The 23,375-nt window shown below is 39.0% G+C and overlaps 2 protein-coding genes across 10 annotated transcripts; both read left to right on the forward strand.

Annotated features, from left to right (window-relative positions):
* The first annotated feature begins 576 nt into the window (after nt 1–576).
* Nucleotides 577–3,923, forward strand: ran (RAN, member RAS oncogene family). Its single transcript, XM_044041125.1, has 7 exons — nt 577–655; nt 1,523–1,580; nt 1,659–1,743; nt 2,769–2,894; nt 2,984–3,171; nt 3,252–3,422; nt 3,555–3,923. Exons 2-7 carry the CDS (start codon nt 1,548–1,550, stop codon nt 3,597–3,599), a joined length of 648 nt encoding a protein of 215 aa, XP_043897060.1. The 5' UTR covers nt 577–655; nt 1,523–1,547; the 3' UTR covers nt 3,600–3,923.
* A 3,203-nt stretch (nt 3,924–7,126) lies between these two features.
* Nucleotides 7,127–23,361, forward strand: stx3a (syntaxin 3A). Of its 9 annotated transcripts, none has more exons than XR_006361442.1 (12): nt 7,127–7,535; nt 13,935–14,009; nt 14,108–14,207; nt 15,092–15,166; nt 15,298–15,368; nt 15,482–15,590; nt 15,683–15,756; nt 16,660–16,794; nt 17,909–18,019; nt 18,620–18,730; nt 19,115–19,238; nt 19,830–19,893. XR_006361442.1 is itself a non-coding variant. In XM_044040520.1 (12 exons), the coding sequence occupies exons 1-11, from the start codon at nt 7,506–7,508 to the stop codon at nt 22,618–22,620; spliced, it is 969 nt and encodes a 322-aa protein (XP_043896455.1). In that variant the 5' UTR covers nt 7,127–7,505; the 3' UTR covers nt 22,621–22,639; nt 22,732–23,361. The 9 variants fall into 9 exon arrangements, 7 of the variants coding, with proteins under 7 accessions (XP_043896455.1, XP_043896454.1, XP_043896460.1 ...); XM_044040520.1 differs by lacking the exons at nt 19,115–19,238; nt 19,830–19,893 and adding exons at nt 22,543–22,639; nt 22,732–23,361; XM_044040519.1 differs by lacking the exon at nt 19,115–19,238 and adding an exon at nt 20,267–21,485 and having other exon boundaries at nt 19,830–19,949.
* The last annotated feature ends 14 nt before the right edge of the window (nt 23,362–23,375 follow it).

The following is a 23,375-nucleotide window of genomic DNA, read 5'->3' on the forward strand; positions in this document are numbered from 1 at the left end:
TGTGGTCCATGATACCAATAATATCACGATACAACGATTCTGTGATAATGAATATATTGTAAGACAATCATACAGCAATACATCCCGATATCTGTCTGACTGAAGAAATCAAAACGAAGAACAAAGTGCATATAATCTATGAATTTAGCACCTTCATTTATTAATTAAAATATTTATAATTGCCCTGGCGATATGGATTATCGTATTTCACAAGGGAGGATATTTTTTGTACCTACAGTTACAGTACAACGTCACAATTTTGAAAGTGGCTTCATCCTGGTGCCAGACGGTGGTCAGTTGCCTGAATAAAACCAACAAAGAACTTATGATGATACAATTTACTGATATAAAAGTGTACGTATTTACAAGTGTAAGGTTGTGAGTCCCAATGTTGTATATTTGTGAATAGAGAGATTCAGTCTATGGTTTAAACTTTTAGTTTTTGAGCTCTGAAACCTGCGAACGTGTCAACTCATATCTGTATACGTGCATAGGCTACATTACCATAGCTATAGCTAACCTCTGCATGCACTAAACCTGAATGGGCTTTTTTTTACTGGATCACGTGATAAGGGCGGAAACTGACTCATATAGTCCACGCTGAATCTCCCGCGAACGCAGCCATTTTCTGTTTTCTCTCCTCGCTGTACCACCGGTGAGTCTGTGTGTTTTCTTATTGCGGACAATTCCACTGTTTTAGTTTATGATTGTCGTATGAGTGCTTTGAAGTCCCGAGAATGTGATGGTGCACGTGGATATCCGCGCTGCGTTTTAAGGGCATCTTTGTGGGAAACAATCAACCAAACAGGGCCATTGATTTTTTTGCCCCCCTGTGCCAAATTGCAGCTAACTGTTAGCAGCTAAGTGTTAGCCACAGAGAATGGCTTCCATTCCGCGTTGGCTAATACGTTAGCGACCGCTTTGTTCTAAAAAATACGCTTTAATTCTGTGTATGTACGTGCCATTATTGACTAAAACAAACTGTTTGTAGTCAGTTGCAGTTGTGTTTTTCTTAAGTCTACGTCAGTCTGGCCTCACTGCTCGATTGTTCTAGTCGCACACGAAAAATTGCGCTCGCATTTCGATGTGGCGCACTCACGCTGTTGGTCTGTTAGCCAATGGCTATTTTTGAAAACACTGCATTAATACATCGAACCAGTACAGTCATGTCCGTTTAATCTACATTCACCATGTGTTCGCACGTGGGTATATCTTAAAAACCATTATATAACCTGACGTAATGGTAACGTAAAGTGCACATGTTAGCTTGTTGTGCTGTTCGCCTGGATGTAAAATTGATATGGTCAGGATATACATTAGTGTATAACTACTGAATGTAACACATACGTCTTTGCGCGGTAAATTAATAACTGGGTTCAAAGTTTGTCCCACGTTTCGTTTATACATAGTTTCTTATTGGACCAGGCTAACACTGCTAGCTCAGCGTTCAGAGTTGCTGTTTCACTCGGTAACGGAAGGATGAAAAACGTGCTAACCGTCCCGCCTTGTTTTGTTCACCCAGGAAAACCGCAACCACGGCCGCCAATATGGAAAAACATGATTGTGTCGCTTCATTTAAGGTAAACGTTCGCTTTTCCATCTGTTGTAAGACATTTGTTATTTTATTTAACTGATATTCACCCATCTGTCTTTCCTAGTTGGTGTTGGTAGGTGATGGGGGCACCGGAAAAACGACATTTGTGAAGAGGCACGTCACAGGAGAGTTCGAGAAGAAATACGTTGGTAAGTACGTTGTACTTGTTAACAAGTTAGTTAAGTCATTTTTCTTATTTAGTATAATAGCATTGTCACTTGAGCTATGGGCAGGGACAAAGATGTCCACACGTTTTGTGCCCCCTGTGTTCAGATTAGGGCTCAGTGACCTGACTGAAATATCCAGTTTTCTCACAGATATTGCTGTTGTAGTTTGATATGCAATGTAATTTAAGATGTTGTTACATACACTATTCACTATCAAATATATTCAAAAGTCACCACTTCACCATATCATATGCAATTAGATAACCAAACAAAACTGAAGACAAGAATGATTTCTTACACCAGAGGTCCAACCACCCTCTACCACTTTATCCTCTACATGTCGGTCATGGGTGCTGGTGACATAAGGCAAAAGGCAGGTAACACCCCGGATAGGTTGCCAGTCCATCACAGGGCCACAGAGACAAACAACCAATGTACTCACACACACACACTTTTGGGGAGAACATACAAACTCTGTGCAGAAAGGCCCTTTGTTAAACCCAGGTATACACTTTTTTCTAAATAGCTTAGAAGGTGGGATAATCAAAAGTGGCATTCAATGTTGTTGTTTTTCTACCTGTTATGTACATATATATTTATGTAAATTCTAAGTTCATAGCAGATATTATACAGCTTGAAGAGATGGACAATGTTCAACTATAATTGTTAATGGTTTTATTATTAAGCCATTATCAGGTGAATGAAATCCCCCAGAACCATACCAGGAACTGGCCGTCCTAAAAATTTTTGGTTAGGTTTATAACAAGTGGAGTTTTAATTGTTTAACATTGTGACGCACTGTCATTCTGCAGAAAATGATGCCAGAAAGGCAGGAGTCTAATTTCAGCTGATGTGTGATTATAGCAGTTTAGGGGTGGCTTAGCAATGGCAATGGAACCTGAAAGCAGTTTAGGTTGATACCTTTATACTAATAGATCCCTTGTCACATTTCTCAACTATTTTTTACTTATGAAGTCATTACACAAACTTTTCTTCTGTAATTCTAGCTACTCTGGGAGTAGAGGTGCATCCACTGATCTTTCACACAAATAGAGGACCTATTAAGTACAATGTGTGGGACACAGCTGGTCAGGAGAAGTTTGGAGGCTTGAGAGATGGATACTACATTCAAGGTAGTTTATCAACCATCATCTGAATCAAATTGTGAAATATAATGTTTCAGTGATTTAATTTTTGAAATGTTAACCTCTTGCTTCCACAGCTCAGTGTGCTATCATCATGTTTGACGTCACCTCTAGAGTAACCTATAAGAATGTGCCTAACTGGCACCGTGACTTGGTCCGTGTCTGTGAGAATGTTCCCATTGTCCTTTGTGGCAACAAAGTGGACATAAAAGACAGGAAAGTCAAAGCCAAGAGCATTGTGTTTCACCGCAAGAAGAACCTGCAGGTAACAACTGGACATGAAATGATCATTGTCCACCCTCATATTATATACGTTTGACTTCTGACATTCTGCTCTTCCCTTAGTACTATGACATTTCTGCCAAGAGTAACTACAACTTTGAGAAGCCTTTCTTGTGGTTAGCAAGAAAGATGATCGGTGATGCCAACCTGGAATTTGTTGCAATGCCAGCCCTTGCTCCCCCAGAAGTCCAAATGGACCCAACGCTTGCTGCTAAATACGAGGAAGAGCTTCAAGTGAGTTTGACCCTATGGGTTAAATATTGGTTCAGTTAACTTTGTTAATTCAAATCTGTTGGCTCCTTTGCCTGAGCCCATTAAATCAGCATGCAAGCAAAAAAACATCTTTTCTTTCTTGGCTTGTTTCAGGTTGCATCACAAACAGCGCTCCCAGAAGATGAAGATGACCTCTAACATGTTCCCTGGATTTTCTCTCCCCCTCCCAATTGTGGACAGGAAGCTGTTGCCCCTTAACTGTTCTATCCCCTTTCAGATTTTTTTATTTTTGAAATTTTCTGTTTGTTTTAAAACTTAAAAGATAACTTGGTGGAGAAGTTGTAGTTCTAATTTCACAGTATAAGACACATCCCACCCTAGTGTTGTCGTTAGTATGGCGACATGCTACTCTTCATCATCGAGCACCTTCCACTGCACTTAACCAGCTCACATAATGCTGTTGTATGGTGTACTGGAAACACTAAGGGGAGCAAACTTTGAATAAAAACATTCTCAATATAACATGTGTTTTTTTTTTTTATTATTATTATGGACAGCAGTGTTTTAAAGGAAACATTGTCAATTGTGCCAAGTCACAACATGCACAGTAAGGCAGAAACCCTATATTATACAGAAAGGAGAAGAGATATCTGACGGAACCAGACTTGGATGTTCAGCCAGTTGGACCTACGGGGACAAGTTTATTAAGAATTAGGGATGGGGCCGATCCAGTATCGGAAATTTCCGATCCAACTGTAGAGATTTCCGTCTGTGCTCTGCTGAAATGTCTCCACAAGTGATTCCATGAATGCTCTGCTAGTTGGCTGCAAAAAGTGGAATGGATTTCCTGAACGGAAGCGTGTGTCAATGAGACGCGGAGTAATGATGCACGCCTCCGTTCAGGAAATCCATTCCACAGTTTACAGCCAGCTAGCAGGCGAGCGTTGACCAGGAAAATCCGCTACGCAGCCGACGTAATCACAGCCGTCACCGTTTTAAAACGCCTGCTCCCTGAGAACAGTAATGAAAGCGACATAAAAACAATGAAAATCACACCAGGCGATTCAGCAGCAACCCCTTCCAAAGAGAAACAACAAAACAGATGATGAAAATACACTGCTGACCCAAGCCTTTAGGAGGCCCTAAGCAGAATTTGATTGCTTGATGATTATTGACACAAATATAAGGTAATGTCACATTATCAATTGTATTAATACAGATGGATTATGACTATTGTCCCCCTGGGCACAGATGCATAAGGGCAGAGAAGGGCAACAGCTAAATGTGTTCAGATTCATAGCCTTTTTCTTTTTGACTTACTAAGGTAGTGACTTGGGCTTGGGCTTCTGGGCTTGACCTCTTGGGCCCAGTCGGCTCATTAGTAATTCATCTTTGCTCACATGCCAAAAATGTTTTGGGGCTCCCCTCTAGACTTCTGGCCCTTGGTAGACCCCTGTATTAATATTGTTGTTATTTTCACCAATCCAGATACCTTTTAACCTCAGAGAGCAATTAGATTACAGATTTATTTTAAATTTCATATTCATATTCATACTTTCATATTCAAAGTGAAGCACTAAGTGTGGTTTACTGAAGTTAAATTGAAATATGATAAAAGTTATTCATTCATTCTTTCAGTCATGTCACTTGTTTAAGTTATTTAATATGTTTTAAAAAAACAAACACAAAGGATACACAATGCGCACCAGATGAAGGTCAGTAGTCATTTCCGAGGGAACCTCTCAAAGGGATCAATAAAGTCGTCTGTCTGTCTGTCTTTAACTCAGCAACTGCATTTCAAAGCATGGATTAGAACACATGACAAGGACTTGTCAACCTCTTTCACAATGTTGGCCACCAGGTGTCAGTCATGTTCTAAGAGCTTTTTACGCTCAGGATTACTTAAAGCAGCGGGAGGCAGGATCACAGGTGAAACATGATTCTTGAGTTTCATCTGATGGTTAAAATATATTTTGGGATCATTGCACTCTGTCCTGACCTCATCACCTTTGATTTTTTAACCTCTTAGTTTACTATGTTGTGTGACTATATCAATCAAATTTTATTTGTATTTGATATAGTCACACAACAGAGAGGAGAAAGGAGAAGAAATCTCTGACAGAACCAGACTCAGATGTGCAGCCAGTTGGGGTGAAAGGAAAAATGTGGGACAAGTTTAGTCAGGATAGTTCTTAATCAGTAGTGATCATTTTTTATAGTATTTGTCATTTGTAAAAGCAGCAGCATGAGTTGTTGCAGAAAATGATATTGATATAGTATATTAATGATGACAATATTACTATAACTACTAGTAGCCTTGCTACATGATCTGAATCATGCAGCCCAGGAGTCACAGGTGCCTGCAGAATGAGGACAGGAAGGAAAAGTATTACTCAAAAATGTAATATTCATACCCGGAGTGTGAGTGCACCACAGGAGTTCCCCTAGTACTACTATAGGCTTTACCCAAAAGGTTTTAAGTTGAACTCAGGGTGTTCTCCTCCCAAACTGATACAAGGTGGTAACTACAAAGCCATGTTGCTGTACACACATTGACACCACTTCTAGTCAGACATTTGCTCCAATAAGAAGTTTAAGAAGAGATTTATATTGACAAAGTAGAGGACGTAGAGCTTTAAACATTGTACTCTTTACATTTACAGTATGTTGCCAAATGTTGTTTGAAGCAACCCTTCTATGAAATCAGTATTAAACCAACCACACATTTACCATGGTGCCTGCCTTTTCTAGCCCCTGTAAACCATTCTTTGCAGAGGACCAAGGATAATGTATCATCTGGCTGGTAGAGAATGCACCCTGGTCTCGTCTGTGAACCCTGTTAGAAATCTGTAGAACCTAAAATGTATGCCATTGTACTGGTTACTTTATTAGGTTCAACTTATTGTTGTTAAAAATAAATATCTAATCAGCCAATCACATGGCAGCAATTCCATGCGTTTAGCAACGTAAATGTGGTCATGATGACCTCCTGAAGGACAATCCGAGCACTAGAATGGGGAAGAAAGATGATTTAACTCACTGTGAAATGGTCCTGATCGTTAATGAGAGACTGGCTGGTTTGAGTATTTCAGAAATTGCTGCTCTGCTGGGATTTTAACACACAAACATCTGTGAGAAAATGCCTTGTTGATGCCAGAGGTCAGATGAGATTTGCAAGACTGGTTCAAGATGATAAAAAGGCAATGCTCACTAAAATACACACTGGTACAAACATGATACGCAGTCAACCATCTCTGAACACACAACACACGCCACACCTTGAAGCAGATGGTCTTCAGCAGAGAGGATTACAATGGGAGCCACTCCTCACACTTTATTCACTGTTTGTGTTTTACAGGAAAGTGGCCAGTGAGAGCTAAACCTTAACCTATCTTATACATAAAATGATGTGTTCTCCTTTTGTGCTTGGGTATGTTTTTGATTTGTTATATCCTATTATCCAGATTATATTTATCAATTATTGACTTGTGGGGAAATAAAATCAATAAAAATATAATATGTGTCAGCATCATCATCAACTACTGTGATTGTGTGAGGGGAAGTTGAATCGCTGGATGACAGACTGTAGTGTCAGGCAGTGAAGTAGTCATAAAGAGAGCTATTATCCGCACATCACCTGAACGCACCACTGCTGCAGGTGGCTCAGGGCGTGGCTTCATCCCTCGCGGTCAGGTCAACGTGTGCGCATGTGCGAGACAGAAAAGTGCGTTTCAGAATGATTACTGGTGTCTGTCCGGTCAGTGCAGAGGGAGATTATACGGCTCCACACAACTGTCGTTTTAATCCCCTGGCCAAGGAGATTTAGCATAGAGAGAAAAAACATTGGGTTTTAAATCCAGTAGCCATATTGTATGGAAAAACCACGGAGGAGCTCCTCTTGTCAGAAAACTTCGTCTTCCCAGACGCCTTTGTCAAGTTTTGTGGAGTTTGATTTTCAGTTTTACTGAAGGTTGGTTGGTGTTGTAGCAGCTAGCCTACCAGCTGGCTGAGGAATTCAAAGACTGGGATTAGTTTTGAAGCATTTACACAACATTTCCCTTCTGTCGCTTTGGTGTAAAAGGTGCTAAACTAACCGACTGAAAGATGAAGGACCGATTGGAGCAACTCAGAGCGGTAAGTGATGTCCAGGAAATGTCCCTCCCCCCCGTCAGTTTCGCCTCCTTGTCTGCTTTGGAGAAGAAAAGTTAGGATTACTATTATTTCCTTTTCTATTTCCAGTGATAAAAGGCATTATAAACACATTCAGTATCGTCTAATATCGTACACCGTGATGTCATAACTCATGATGTATGCAGTAAACTGAAGGTTGGATGTTGGTGGATTCATACGCATACTGTATATAAACATTATATAAATGTCTCATTTTGTCTCATGTGAAATGTCTAGGTTGTTATATTCTGTCCACAAGGATGTTTACAACCACAACCGTTCAATTTTCACGCAGGAACAAAACTTATTAAATATCTGACATTTATCGCGATAATTATTAGTATTTACTGATATGAAACTCCTTTTTATGCGATAACATTTTTTTTACTCTTTCGTCCAGCTCTTCTGGCAGCCATGTTGAATGCTATGACAGGAATTCTATGTCATTGTTATTGTAAATTAATTGAAATTAATTAAAGTGCATCTTTATTGTTTATGTATAGTAATATTTAAGATGTAGAATCAACCGAGGCCATCATTGTTTTCTAATGTGATGTAGATGTGCTATTAAACATTTGCTGAGCTTTAAAAGTGCATCTTTAGTGAAAAATTGTGTTCATTGACATTGGCCATCAAAGCAGAAACTGTAGGTGAGGTATTTATTTAAAAAAAAAGAGTTGTTTCTCCAATTTCAGAAATTTAATATAAAAATATGAAATATGACTAAGTGATCAATCAGAATGAAACCAGAAAATAATCGTAACAATAATAATAAAACATAATATTAATTATTAAAATCAACCTTGAAATATTAAACCATCAGCTATGTCTAAACATTTTTTTTACTGCAACATTTCAGCAGCAGAACTTCATAATTTGTAGGCACGTGTGTGTAAAGGAGTGGATGTGTGAAGTTTTTCTTCCCTGTTTTGAAACCATCATACACACACAGTTAGTTTGGTTCAGGACAGTATGAACATTTCCTTTCACAATTATCCTGAGGAAAAAAAAAAGACTCACGAGACTCTTAATTTAGATCCCTTTAAATCATGAGGTCCTGGAAAGATGCAGGCTCCCTCTTGTGGCACAAACTACTCAGCCTAGTGAGCCCCAGCATACTTGAGTCAGTCATATGAAATTTTAACAATTTTTCCCATTCATGATTAACCTGATAATGGTATGTAGCACGCTCAACACTTGAAGTTGAAAAATGGGCTGCATAGCTACTTTTGGGGTGAATTAACCTTAGGCCTAATTCTCCATTCTTATTTCACAGTCTGACTATTATGATTATTTATTTGAGTAATCAGTTGCAATGCACATCCATTTTCTTAACCTTTTCTTGATTCAAAACTGTGTTCATGGCAGTCAATACAGTTGCCACAGGTTTGGGGTGAGGTGTTAATATTGTAACAAGTTGGGATACGTTGCTATAGTTACATGACACTGGTTGCCAAATATTTGCCCCTTCAGCTGCCTGTATCTCACACACTGTTGGCTTCTTTGCTGCAGGCATGGAACAGAAGTGCAGATGGAAAGTGAAATGGGTCAGCTCTTTATTTGGAAGTGAGGAGTATATACACGCTTATACCTGTAAATTAGTTTAACTGTTCTTCTATCATGAGTGCTTCCATCCCAGTTTATGTGCAACTCTACTCTAGTGTATGTGTCATTTACTTAATCCACATTAACCCATTTTGAGTTTACTTTCCAATATTTAAAGCTATGGCTGTAATTTAGGCATTATATTGGTGGAGGCAACATATGTTCATGTGACACTGAGCTTCTGATATACTTAAAACCTGGAGAAGTTTATGGAGCAGAACAAAAATGAACCAGGACACTCGCTTAATCTGAGGCAAAATCATTTGTCGACAGCTTGCTTTGACCATTATGTTCTGTTTTAAAATTGGAAATTGAATACCTTTGGGTTTTGGAACATGGGTCAATCAAAAGACTTCAGTGTCTTCAAAAGTGTGTCTCATTTTGTCCGTTTTGTTATTTCATTGACTGAATTGGACAATCTTCAATGGCAGCATTATAGCAGCTTCCTCTTATTTATTTGTTTCTGTTCCTGTTCCCCTTTACATTTTATTGTATTTTCACATTTTCTGCCAACGCCATATCCTCCCTGTTTTAGTAAATACAGTGCTTCTCCTCAGCACTACAGGGTTGTGTGATCTTTCTCCACCACATGCCTCTGAATTTTAGGCTTACTATCTGGCACATGGAGGTTTTAAATCCCTTGTCAGATTTCAGCATCACATTAACACTAGTCCTGCTGGATTGTGTTGGCTTCTGTCACCATGTTGCTGTAAATGTGACCTCAGGTGCTTGTCCTGCTGCTGTGACAGCTGATGGCTTACTCTCTATAGTGGGACACACTATTTCACAGGGCTGCATCCAAAAATTAGAATGAGACATTTTTGCACACACACCAATTAGTGAACGTGAATTTGAGCCTTATTACACACCACTAGTGAACACACAAGTGCTTATCTGCACCCAGGGAGCAATGGGGTATTGCGTGCCTTGCTCAGGGGCACCCCAGCGCCGTCATGGGATTAAACCAGTGGCCTTCTGGTTACTAGCCCAATTCCTTTCCTGGCCATGGGCTGCCCACAAATAATTTCCTCCATTAAGTCTTCAGTACTGTGATAGTATAGCATAATACTAAGAAATGCAGCACATCCTCTCAAATGATGACTTTGAATGTTTTTTGTTTTTTTTAAATACTTAAATGAGAAATGGGTTGCTTTTCCTTTGATTGGCTAAAAGTCACAAACTTCCGCAGCTCAACTGGTGCACACTTAAATGTGCTTGTTTCCAACAGTTTCTCAGCACAGTGAAGTCTTTACTTAACCTCAGTTGAAAGTGTTAAACTGCACTGGATACGGTTTCATCCTTTACGATCCTTGGAGACAAAGTCTGCCTGTTTATCTGCTCTTGTTTCTTTTAAGATGACAGAATCATGGGAGAGATAAGCGAGCGACAGGGTTGGTCACCATGTGTATAGACTTTTGTGCATGATAATGAGTCCTAGGCCTTTTTAATTAGCTTGGAGTGTGTGTGCATATTTGAGGTGTCACAGCTGATGAGAGCGGTCTGTGTGTTTGCGTGTGCAGAGTTATATACTCTCATCCATGGGTTTGGTCACTTTTTAACTTTGTGTTCCATTTAATCTGACTTTCCTGAAAAGACCAGTAAGAAATCATTTCAGCTCCCATGAAAGTGTGTCAGTCAGTTTGAGTCAGTCTGTGTGTGTATGTGTGAGGCAGAGGGTCACTCTTATCTGCTGCAGAGTCAAACCTCTGTTTGTTCATTGCCTTGTTGAGTGAATTATATAACATGGCATGTGACGCTTTGTATACAGAATAAGCTTTATCTAATGTTGTGTGTAATTAGCTAGTCTTGCTTCTAAGAATTAAGAATAGAAGAAGAATTACATTTTATTAATCCCTTTGGGGAAAGTATTCCTCTGCATTTGACCCATCCTAGAATTAGGAGCAGTGGGCTGCCACACTGAGTAGCGCCCGGGGAGCATTGGGGGTTGGGTACCTTGCTCAGGGGCAATAGGTAGTCACTTTGTGTGAATGTTTTTTATGATTGCACAACGTTGATGTAACTGAGCATGAGAATATACTATAGCATTTGTGTAGATTTTTGTAATTCTAAAAAATTGTTTGGAAAAAAGGTTATAATCAGGTCAACTCCCCGAATCTGCTTTTGTTTTGTTTTTTAACAAAAAACGCTTAGTTGAGTCATAAGACAAGCAAGTGAGTTTAACTTGAACAAACTGCCTCTGACAACTAATGTCAGTGTCAAACAGATTTCACATGAAAACAAGTGCCTGTTGTGGGTAGCGTTTTGTTGCATGTGACTCAGCAGCCCTTTTCCCTTCATTTTTGCTGAATGACAGACATGGGAAGGAAATGAGTGCATGTTCTTATCTCTATGCTGCAGGGACGCTGTGTGAGGGAGCGTAATGTTTCAGCCAGAGCTTTGTGTTTGATGAATAACTCACAGTGAGATTCAAAGGAGTGGTCATTGTCCATGTCCAGGGAAGTCTGTTGTTAGTTACAGCAGGCTGAAACAAGGCCTAGGTCTAGGCGGCATTTGCAAGTGAAATTATATTGAAAGATATTGTTAGCTATTTTCTCATTAAAATGGCTTCAAAAAAGTCAAGGTGATGTGTTAACCCTCAAGTTTTTTGTCTTTATGTATTGTAAAGTATGACAACAAGAGGCAGCAAATCTTTATATTTGAGAAGCTGAAACTGTTAAATGTTTGGCAGATATGACTGAAAGCTGGAGAACAGAATCAATGTGGAGCTGCAAACAATTTGTTGGCTAATAGATTGGTTAAGTTAGAAACTGACCTAGTTCCTGGTCATCAAATGTGACAATTCTGTTTTTATCCATCATATGTTATAGTAATTTGGATATTTTAAGGACTAATAAACTATTGGTTTGATCAAGTAAGCAAATTCAAGACAATATCACATTTTATAGCCTAAATAAAAAAATACTGAAAACATAGTAGAGAAATTACCATGAGTCAACCAGCTAGTCGACAAGTTATTAAAGCTCTAGTTTTTGCGAAATAATTTTACTGTTGCAGCATTAAAACCAAAATGTAAATGTTGTATTCACATTCATTGAGATCATCACCAGTCAAGGGATTATGAGAAAGCAGGTAAATTGACAGTTTTTCTTGACCTGTAATCCAGGTGAATCCAGGAAGTGAGACCTGATTTTCTTTAGTAAAGTCATATTTATCTTGCAGTGGATAAATAGTGTAAGTGACTTCAAGTGTTTCAGACACTGAATGGGAGGGAGCAAGAGTCTGTCTCAGGCATTGTCGATCTTTATTCCCCTCCCTCTAACACCATCATAGCTTGGCCCGATGATGTCTGTTGACACACTGTACTGTACCTTTAGCTGTGGTTTCTCAAAGTCAGTTGAAAACAGGTTGAGTGCCTGGAGCCGGGCCCTGGTCCTTCATCGTGTAAATATTCACCAGCAGCAGCTTACTCAACTCTTTTTGCGCTGCCCCATGTGTACGGACTGCCCCATGTGACATTTGTATGACTTCCACAGAGTTGGGCTTTTTGATGTAGTCTTGATTATGGTCATTTCTGTTTGATGCTTCATACTGAACTGCCAACCAGGAAGCAATTTCATTAGAGAGCGAGGAGACTTCTGTGATGCCCTGTGGTTTAAAAGTTGTTTGGTGTAAGCTTTCCACCCTACCTGGAAATAAACCTCTATGAAAAGCTTTTATATAATGTACTGTTTATTCTCAAACCATGTCAATTCGCTGCATTTTATTTGGACAAAGGTTTTTTACACCTGCTGTTAAGAGACAAATACACTTTCTACAGTAAAAATGTAAATAAAAATCAGCAACGGCATTTTAGCTGAGTCGTGTTGTGGGTTTATTTCTTTGTTATGGGAGAAGAATATTTGTTGGAGAATTATGTCTTTTAAATGTCTCGAAAGGGTAGCACAAGCATATTAACAGATTCATTAGTTTGTGATATTCGGTACATCCCTAATCGGTATTGGACACAAAAAAAGAGGTATTGTGCCATTCCAAGACACAAATAAGGGAACAGTTCAGCATTTTGGTATGATTTGATATATGATTGTTGTTTTCTTTTGGAGAGTTCTCACACCAGATTTAGCACTTGTTTGTTTACTCCATGTAAACACTATAGTGAAAGAATAATGTTTGTGGGTTTGGGTTGTTGGTCCCTTACTATTTCTTGGCTGGAAACCAGAGGCTTCTACTGGCAGCGTCACTGTGATGAAATGGCCTAATTTGATAAATACAAAACGCTAAAGAAATACCACGGATATCATACTGCTACAAAAGCATGCATTTTGACACAGGTGTTAAAACCTAAGCAAGAGCATAAAAAAGACACAAAATTCATCAGGCACACCTGTTGTTTGTTGTATATGGGCAGGGCTTTGACGGATTGGAAGCATGTTTTTCCCTACGGTTAGTTTGTTTAACAGGATGTTTCAGTTTGTGTTGACACGTTCTATTTATTCTGCACATTTATTAGGGTTGGGCATGAATATTTGATTATTTGTTTGACTAGAAAATGTCAATCAGTTGATAGCTAGCAATTTTGCTTGAAATGCTCGTCCCTCATATTTGTCAGGGTGCATTTGTCATAGATGGTGTGTTTCTGTAAAGAAAACTCAACAAACAACGGCTGGATTGATTACTTTTTCTATGAAGGCAAGCAAAACTGCATAGTACATATTTAAATAAGATATAATGTAACAAAGTGGTAATTTACATAAAGATTCTCTGGTACCAGGCTGATGCAGTCTTTACCTTCTATTTCAGACGTGTGATCAAGATGACGACGAGGTGGAGATTGCGATGGACAATGCAGCCTTCATGGATGAGTTCTTCTCTCAGGTGAGTGTTTCCATCAGTACATTTTAGTGTGGGGGCACTTTGCTTTTCAAAAATGTTCTTGTGTTTTCTAATTCCATTTGTTTATGTGTGTGTTTCAGATTGAAGACATTAGGAACAGTATTGACAAAATTGATGACAATGTGGCTGAAGTCAAAAAGCTCTACTCGGTCATTCTGTCTGCTCCTACATCAGATCAGAGTAAGATATTTGACTGGCTTTCTTCCTCTCTTTTGCATATAATTTATTCACAATTTTACTCACTTAAAGTCATATTAAAAGATGCCAAAACGCAAAACTGAGTAGTTGCAGTTAAACGCCAGCATGTCGGACCAAAACCGGTGTAAGTGTGTGTTTGTCAGCCACTTGGGGGATGTCCATTGTAAAAATTCTAGAACAATGTTGACCCCTTTTTATCTTTCTCCTTGGAGTAATTTTTAGCTAAAGACCTAGCTTTTTTGAAGTGAATCTGGAGGGTCACCTTTAGCTGTAAGCCTTCACTACAACTACACAGCTTGTTACGCCGTGTGAATAGCTGCATTTCCTGCCATCTCTGCAGCTCCGAACACGGAGCCTAGTTCGGTAGTAAATATTATGGGGAAATGTTGTGAACATGATTATCAAACCAATTTAAATGCAGCATATTTAGATAAAGGCAGTTGTGATGCTACTCAAATAGAACAAATACAATAGGCAAACCAGCTACCAAAACAAAGGCTTAATGACGACACAGTGATGGAGTTGACGTCACTCTTCGCTCAAGACGGCAGTACTCCACTATATATTTACATAGTTAATATTTGTTTTCCTGACATCGTGCAAGGCTGAATGTGTAACATTGCACCTTTTAAGAATGTTTTACTTGTGTAACCTTAATGCTTACTGTTGTCTGTTGTCTTTCTGTTGCAATTTGCAGTGACTTGCATTTTTTGTGTCCCATATTGAACTCAGTGAGTCTTCTGCTTAGTAACCAGATCATTTCTTGTTTGGAAAATGTCAGCATAATGAAAGATGGCAGAAGTTGTGATGTGAAATAAGTGGATTTGAAAATATCTTGTTTATCATTCTTTGTCCTCCTTTTTCAGAAACACAGGATGACCTGGAGGCAATCACCAACGACATTAAAAAGATGGCCAACAATGCAAGAAATAAATTGAAGAGTGAGACACACACACACACACACACATACAATCATAATAATGATTATGTTTAATGGATTTACTGTCAAATATTACTGAAAAGTTGTATAACAATGTCAATTTGTAATGTGCAATTTAATATTTTATTTCAGCCATTGAGAGGAATCTGGAATCGGAGGAACAGGAGAGGGTGTCTGCTGACTTGCGGATACGTAAATCACAGGTAGATGATGTGCATCTGAGGTTCTGTTTAACTGTTTAACTCAAACAAGGTACCATGATTCATGAGTCATTACATGACTATTATGTTAATATATTTTTACTGTTGTCTTCTAGCATGCAGTACTGTCCAGGAAGTTTGTGGAAGTTATGACAAAGTACAATGAAGCTCAGGTGGACTTTAGGGAGAGGAGTAAAGGTCGTATACAGAGACAGCTAGAGATCAGTAAGTGACCCCAACACACTTCCACCTGATGGTGATGGTTCTCCAGTATTCTTTGTCATTAACCTTCTCCTCTCCTCTCCTCTCCTCTCCAGCTGGAAAAGCAACAACTGATGAAGAACTGGAGGAGATGCTGGAGAGTGGCAATGCTGCCGTCTTCACAGCAGGGGTAAGTGTTTTTGTGCAAACACATTTTTAATAGAGCCCTAACATTGACTTTGTCTTGACATCTAGATTATTGTGTGGTAGAACTGAAAAAAGCCAATTTGCCAGTTGCTCAGTGAAACTCAAAAATGCTTATATCCACAGGTTAAAGATTAGTTTAACCTGTGATTGAGCCTGTTGGACTGAAATTGTGACCGTTATTTTACGTATCTCGCAGCCCATATCACGAAGAACATATTTCTGCGTGTTGAAATGCCAAGTGAGAACAAATGCTAAAACATGGTTACATCATGACACATCTATCAGTGTGTTGTGTTGCTTTGCTTTATGCTGCACAAAACGGCATAATGGGCAAAATGGGTGCAAAGTGCATTTCACCTCGTGAGAAAGCTGCTGTGTGCACAGGGTTGTTTCCTTTCTTGCACAAGGACACACTATTTACCTTGACATTGTCATATTTGATAACAACCAACCACCTTAAAAACAGATGTGCAAACCACATGACAATCATGTGACTTGCCTGGACATTTTCTGTGATGTCTTTTGACAATTTTGTTCCACATCTGGTTTGAATCAAGTCCTGAGGAAATGTCTATTCTTCACTTTGTCATGTTTATCCTGGTATAGAGCCAAGATTTAAAGGTGCACTCCATGAATATGCCAAAGTGACATAACAATTAAAGGGGGACAAAAACTGACTTGGCATATGCAGTGTTGGGAGAAGTTCTTGCTTCAAGTATTAAATTATTAAGTTGGTCACTGAGCTACACACAGTTGATTTGTTTTCATTGAAAAGTCATCTTACGAAAGGCTGTATTTCTCTGTATCAATGTGTCACATTCATTTTCAGTTTCTCTGATGATGCAAACTATACCAACTGGTTTTCGTAAATCTCTCCTCTCCACAGATTGTGGACTCTGGGATCTCCAAACAAGCCCTGAGTGAGATTGAATCCAGGCACAAAGACATTGTCCGTCTGGAAAGTAGCATCAAGGAGCTGCACGATATGTTTGTAGACATTGCCATGCTGGTAGAGAGCCAGGTACACTCTTCTTCTATTTTTTTTTCCATCAATCAGCTAGTTCATGGACCTCCCATCTAATTCATTCATTTACTCCATCTTTGTATCAGCCCTGGACTCTTTTCCATGGCTTTGTTTCACTCAACTCTTTTTCTCCTGTTGTGTTTCTCTTCTTGTCGCTGAATTTCACTCTGCATCTGTGTCTATGTCCTGTTTTCCAGCTCCATGGCTTTCATATACATCTGTTTACTTCCTTCTGCCACTTCCTTCTCCATCTCATCACTCCACATTGATGGAATCACCATGAAAGCATTTAGTAAGATGGACAAATAAAGCATCCCTATAGACCAGATTAGATTGAACTTACTCTTCATCAGTGACTGTGTATGCGTACATAAGTATAACTACATATTTCTTGCTGCTTGCACCATGCTTTCTGAGGGAAAGACTTGTTTGAGGTAAGGGCCACTGTACTGTATTGTACATGTTGTGTGAGTTTTCAATATTCTTTATTTCTGAAAACCATCTCACCAAACCTTTTGTTTTACCATGTTTATTGAAGCTGTGTGACTGACCTGTCTTAACTCTAGTTTTTCTTACAATTTAATCAACAGATGAGTCAACGTGAATTTCAAATACATATGAAAACACTAGGGGTGGGAATCACGGGGTACCTCAGGGTAACCAAAGTTAATGGTCATTATATGGTTAAACATGCAGGATTTCTCTATTTATTCACAACATAGAGAACAAAGTGCATAAAGTCTATGTAGTGAACATGGATGGAGCATCTCTTAGCGTAGCTTTCTTTGCCATTATCCCGCTGTAAATTCCCTCTTCTTCAGCCGGGAAACGTCTGCTCAAGTTTCGTTCATTCATTTTAGCAGTGCCACTGCAAGGAGACATGAAGTAATGACACCCGGCGAGTGAAACTGACAGGGACTGTTTACATTAGAGTGCCTTGATTTGGTAGTTAAAAATATTGATTATCGTATTGCACAAGGAAGGTTGGTGATAAACCTACCCCTAGAAAACACATTTGTTTATTCCCCCTAATCTCTGTAACATATGTTTTTGTTTGTTTTACCTGTCGAAGTGTTGCTCTGTATCTTATTGATTGTGTTGTGTTTTTCAGGGCGACATAGTAGACAACATAGAGCAGAATGTATCCAAGTCGGTGGACCACATAATAGTCGCTCAGGAACAGACCAAAAAAGCTGTAAGGTACCAGACCAAAGCACGAAAGGTAATGACATTTAGCCAAGTACTTGATGTGACCTCTTTCTTTTTTCTGCTCATCTTCCAGCAAAAAAAAGATGCAGTGTGTGCAGACACACTTCTTTTCTTAAACCCACACAACCAGTCTGTGGAGTTTGCCGTTTCTCTTTCTTTGGCTCCCGTTCAGACCTGATTTTATTATCTGTCCTCAGTTATCTGATTGTATGTACTTAAGTACTTAAGTACTGTTACGCAGCTTGTGTTAAAATGCGTCCTGGACACGTCTCCTTTTACTACATATGATCAGATCTGGCTTACCCCACCCTTTATTCAAATACACACTGACGTCATGTTTTTTAAGACTGATTGTACAGAGACAGAGAGAGAGCGAGAGAGATGCAAATAAGTCAACATATGAGTGCAGGGAATCAGATGACGTTAGCTAAAAAAGTGGTCTCTAAAGGATTGCTTCTGAGGAGGCAGGCATTCAGGATTGAGAGCGTTCAGACTTTGAACTTAACAAGATCTGTCCATAATCTCAGGATGGATGTTAATACCGGTATAGGGTAGGCAGATGTTGTAATATTTATTTTCTTTTGTTGCATTTTGTCACCATGCCGCATGTTAGGGTGGAATGATTGAGAGGATTGAGAGCAACATGGACCAGTCAGTGGGCTTTGTGGAGAGGGCTGTAGCCGACACTAAGAAAGCGGCAAAGTTTCAGCAAGAGGCTCGCCGTGTGAGTGGTCAAGACCAGCAGTCTGGTTTCCCAAAAGCAACAGTTATTAGTTTAATTTCATCACCTTAAATTCAACGATGGTGGCAATGACATTTCCTAAATACAAGTTTAAATACATATTACAATACAATCTCATTCACCATACATCTCTTTCACATGTTATTCCTTCACCACCTCACCAGCACCTGAGATAACACACTGCAAAACATTTAGCTTTTTTTTGGCTGTCTTTGGTCTAAATGTCCAGTTAGCCTGTGAAAGGTGGAAATGCTTTTGGGAAACCTGCCTGACGATATAATGAACATCCCCACCACCTGATCCTCACCTTGTGACCTGTGATGACCTGCCCCCCTACTCTCTTGTCTACTGTGTCCCAAAAACCAGAACCAAGACCATCTCCCTCCAACCTGCTTCAACAACCATGTGCTAACTCAGTCTACAGTCTTCAGATTGTAAAGTCATCTCCCACTTTGATGCCTTGAGGATTGCAATTTGACTGATCTAAAGGGTAACATAATTTACAAAAATCAAGTGAGAAGTAGTCTAATTTTCCCATAGACATTCATTTAAACATTTATCTTTTTATTTTTTGCAACCTCCGTCCTTTTCTCGGCTTCACTTTTCAAATCGGAAGACGGTCCATTTTTATATACTGTCTGTGGTCACACACTCACACACATGTTTAACATGTAACTCTTCCTCCTCTCACAGTTCTTTTTCATTTTAACATTTTTTTTTTTCTGTTTACAGCTTGCTTATATTTACTGCATTTGTCTTATTTTCCTTTTGGTTTTAGCTCAACGATGTATACGTCTTTGGGGCCTCAGGCTGTTTCAGCATTTGCAAAAAATAACTGTAAACTTCGACACAATAAGAAAGTCAACATTGCTATGCCGAGAGAGAAAACTGGTTTATAAGACTTGCGCAAGATTGATTACAATGTTATCAGTATTCACACTTTCCAGTATACAAAACTGGTACGGAGACTGTAAATCATAAGGAAGTAATAACCATAGTAATTGCACATGTGCACGAATTAAAAATATTGTTCCTTTTGAGTCATCATCCTGACAATGCTGTATTGGTTGTTCCCCAACAGAAAATGATCATAATAGTGGTGGTTGTGCTGGTGTTGCTGGGATTACTTGCTCTCATTATCGGGTTGTCAGTGGGACTGAAGTAAAGCTGATGAGCTTTCTGAGTAAGACCAGACTCAACGGTGAGTAACACTAGAGCAAATAAGAGTTGTAATGCCACAGTGGGTGCGGGTATGGTAGGCTGCATGATTTTCAAAAGTGTTTTCTGGTTCTCTGTGTGTATGTGTGTTTTTCTCTCTATCCAGAGGGTTAACTTAAGGTGTGTTTGTGTGTATTTGAGAGTTTTTGGGTGTGTTGCTCTGCATCACTGCCGAACAAACAGCACTAGCTTAGAGTTAGTTGAACACAGTTTGAGCTGATGTTTTGTCTGTGGGCTCCTTTCATTCTCATGGCCCCTCATCTCTAAGCGTTGCTCTCTCTTGTGTTTCCCTCTCTTTAGAAGATGACGATCATTGGTGCTGTCTGTGCTGTGGTTCCTATCATCTCATCTCATCGTCATCCACTCACTTGTAATGGGATTTTTTCTTCGTCTCTGTCATCCACTCGTTCATTATCACCCCATCCGTCCCTCCATCAGCTGACTGACCAAAAAAGAGTTTGATTCTGGTCATCTTCAGAGGGACATCGTCACATTTCACCCCCAGATGCATAAATCGTAAGCTCGTCAGTAGAGGAAGACTTTCTTTGTTACAGTTGAGGAACTGGAAAATTAGAAAATCTATGAATTACTTTTACCAATCCCTCCCCTCACCATCGTTCCTGGTCTGTGTGGGTTTGTTGGATTCCCTCAGGCACCGTGGACAGTTTGAGAATACTCACTGTAAATGAGAACATGAGACTGAGGCTACAAGAAACTGTATTGCATGTGCAGGGGGTGAAAAGGGAAGTGAATCGATCATGGTTCCACATGTGTCACCAAACATTTCATTGTTCAGCATTTGTTGCCAAAGAATCAGCCTTTAAGTGTTTGTCATATAAAGTACCTTATTTTATTGTCCAGTAGATTTCAGTGAGACGCCGGTGAAGCCTTGTAGAAGCACATGACCTCACCTTCATTGCCTTTCCTTGATGAGCCTTGAAACATTTATGATTTAAAAAAAAAAAAGCTAGCTACTGTATTCTCACTGTAACTGGGTATGTTAGTTCGGAGTAGGTCGGAAGAGCACTTTTCACATTTCAGAATACGACTTATGTCTGTAATTAAGCTCAGATGATTATGTAAATAATAGAAATATTATATTTGTGTTATGAATGTTTAGAATTGAATGTGACTCAGTTCTTCAACATGAAGAGGACTGGTGTGCCCACTGCCCACTGCCCACTCATGATTCTTCTATGTTATAAGCACTCTGGTTTGAGTCTTGTGAGGGAAACTGCTAATGGAAACACCTTTCATTAAAGGGTGGGACTACAATGAGCAAACAAGCATGAAGAACTGGGGAATTAACATGCATTTCTTGTTTTTTAAACACCATTTTGTCTATAAAGACACAAGTGTCTCCTGTTAAAATTCAAGTTTTATTGCCACATGATGTAAAGATACTGCTAGTAACGTGGATTGTTTTGCCAGAAGAGCCAAATTAGTGAATGTATTTATTGCACCTGTTGATGGAAGTGTTGCTAATAAAGTCACACCTAGAGAAGGAAGTGGAACTTTAGCCTGCAGTTACTGTGTCTCAGTGGCTGATGCTCTTTAACACTGCAAGATATATTTAGCAACTGGTCTCATAATATGTATTCTCTATATAAATCAAATCTATTTATATTAATGACATGTTTATTTATGTGTTGGTCCTTGTTGGTTTAATATTTGAGACTAATATCTGTCAGTATTGAATTAAAATTGGCAGTTGAAGGACATTGATTCATGAAAACTGCAGCCCATGGACAAGAGGAAAGGAATTGGGCTCATAACTGGAGGGTCACTAGCTCAAATACTGCTATGGTGTGTGAAAGGATGGGTTGAATGCACAAAGGAGTGTGTGCAAAATAACTAATCCTAATCTGAACTGCTAGTCATCAAGGAAAAAGAGTGGAGATGATCCATTTTTAATCAACAGGTTCTGACTCAATCATTGGTTTTGTCGTGCAGAGACATACTAAGCTGTCCATTATAGCCGGTGTCTTTGTTCCTGTCTAACAGAGCCTGAATGATGCATTCACTGTTGAGGGTGAGGGGGCCTGAGCTTGATCTTTAGACCAGTACTGTCTACTTTTTACGATGTCAACAATTGTTCAACCCTGATTCTATTCGGGTCTGCCTCTTCAGCACCAGCTGCGTTAAGAGAAGAGGGTAAAATGACATTGATGTTTCCTGTTTTAACTTAAATGCCATTGATTTTTAACAACTGTTTTTTTTGAAGAGTTCTACATTGTCTGCACTATTTCTACTGAGTAACACAAGGTAAATATATGACTGTTTTTAATCATTTTTGATGACTACAAATGTTTATGTGGCATTTTAACCACTGCATTCCAAAGTATAACCTTTTAAAAGATGGATGTAACAGTGGAGGTAAGTATATTTATTGGTTATAATTATTTCATTGTACACACACGTATACCATGACCCCACACACACACACACTCTGTTCTCCTTTTTGTCCAGTCATTTCCTCAAACTGGTGACTCTGTTGATGTGAATTATTGTGATGTGTTGGTGCAGTCAGACTCCTGACTCTAAGCTAACAATGACTGTTCTATTAAATTCTGCAGAAAAAGATGATGATTACTTTGTGCTGTGCCATCATCGGGATTGTTGGCTTCTCCTATCTCTACAGCTTCTTCTCATAAAAACTACTCCCAAACACGGGTAAACACACATGCATCAGCCTTTACTGTTAAGAATTGATCCACTGACTACTGAATGTTAAAGCAATGTAATTTTTTTGTCTTTGTTTTCAGGGATGAGGCTTTCTCCAAGAAAAAAAAATCTCTCCTGAGTCGCCCCTATTTTTTACCCTGCAAATTATGTTAATCTGTTTTAAAACGAGTAAATAAACCAATTAAAACATTTTAACCATATGGGTCATGTGCACTGTACCACCCCAATTAATTATTTTAAATGATTGTCTTATGTATGAATTGTTTGATGAGGTGATATAAATGTGTAGAGTCGGCCTGTTTACAAGCAAACAACTTTTTTTTTTAGTAATTGTTTCAGGTTGTAGTCTACCACCTCCTGGTGGTGCGAAGAGAGGACAACCGTCTTTTAAATTTCATTTATAATTATTTCGATTAACATGCATGATAATGTTTAAAGGTCGTGTTTTGTTTTGTAGCCCCGCCTATGCCACACAAGTCAATGTATGCGCAATAACAATAAGCTCTCGTTATACATATTCTGATTTTGTTCGTCGTGATTATTGTAATTATTTTTAATAATTTGTTTAATGTTTGTGATGAAAACGCTTGTAATAATAATAATAATAATAATAATAATAACAATAACAATAATGGTCTTTTCTGTGAAAGCTTTGGCTGTGCGTGTCAACCCAGTAAAGCCTGTTATGTAATAAAAGAGTATGAGCATTATGTAGCCACTGTTT

Source organism: Solea senegalensis, linkage group LG12, assembly GCF_019176455.1.
Source record: "Solea senegalensis isolate Sse05_10M linkage group LG12, IFAPA_SoseM_1, whole genome shotgun sequence".
In the NCBI taxonomy this organism is placed as follows: Eukaryota; Metazoa; Chordata; class Actinopteri; order Pleuronectiformes; family Soleidae; genus Solea; species Solea senegalensis.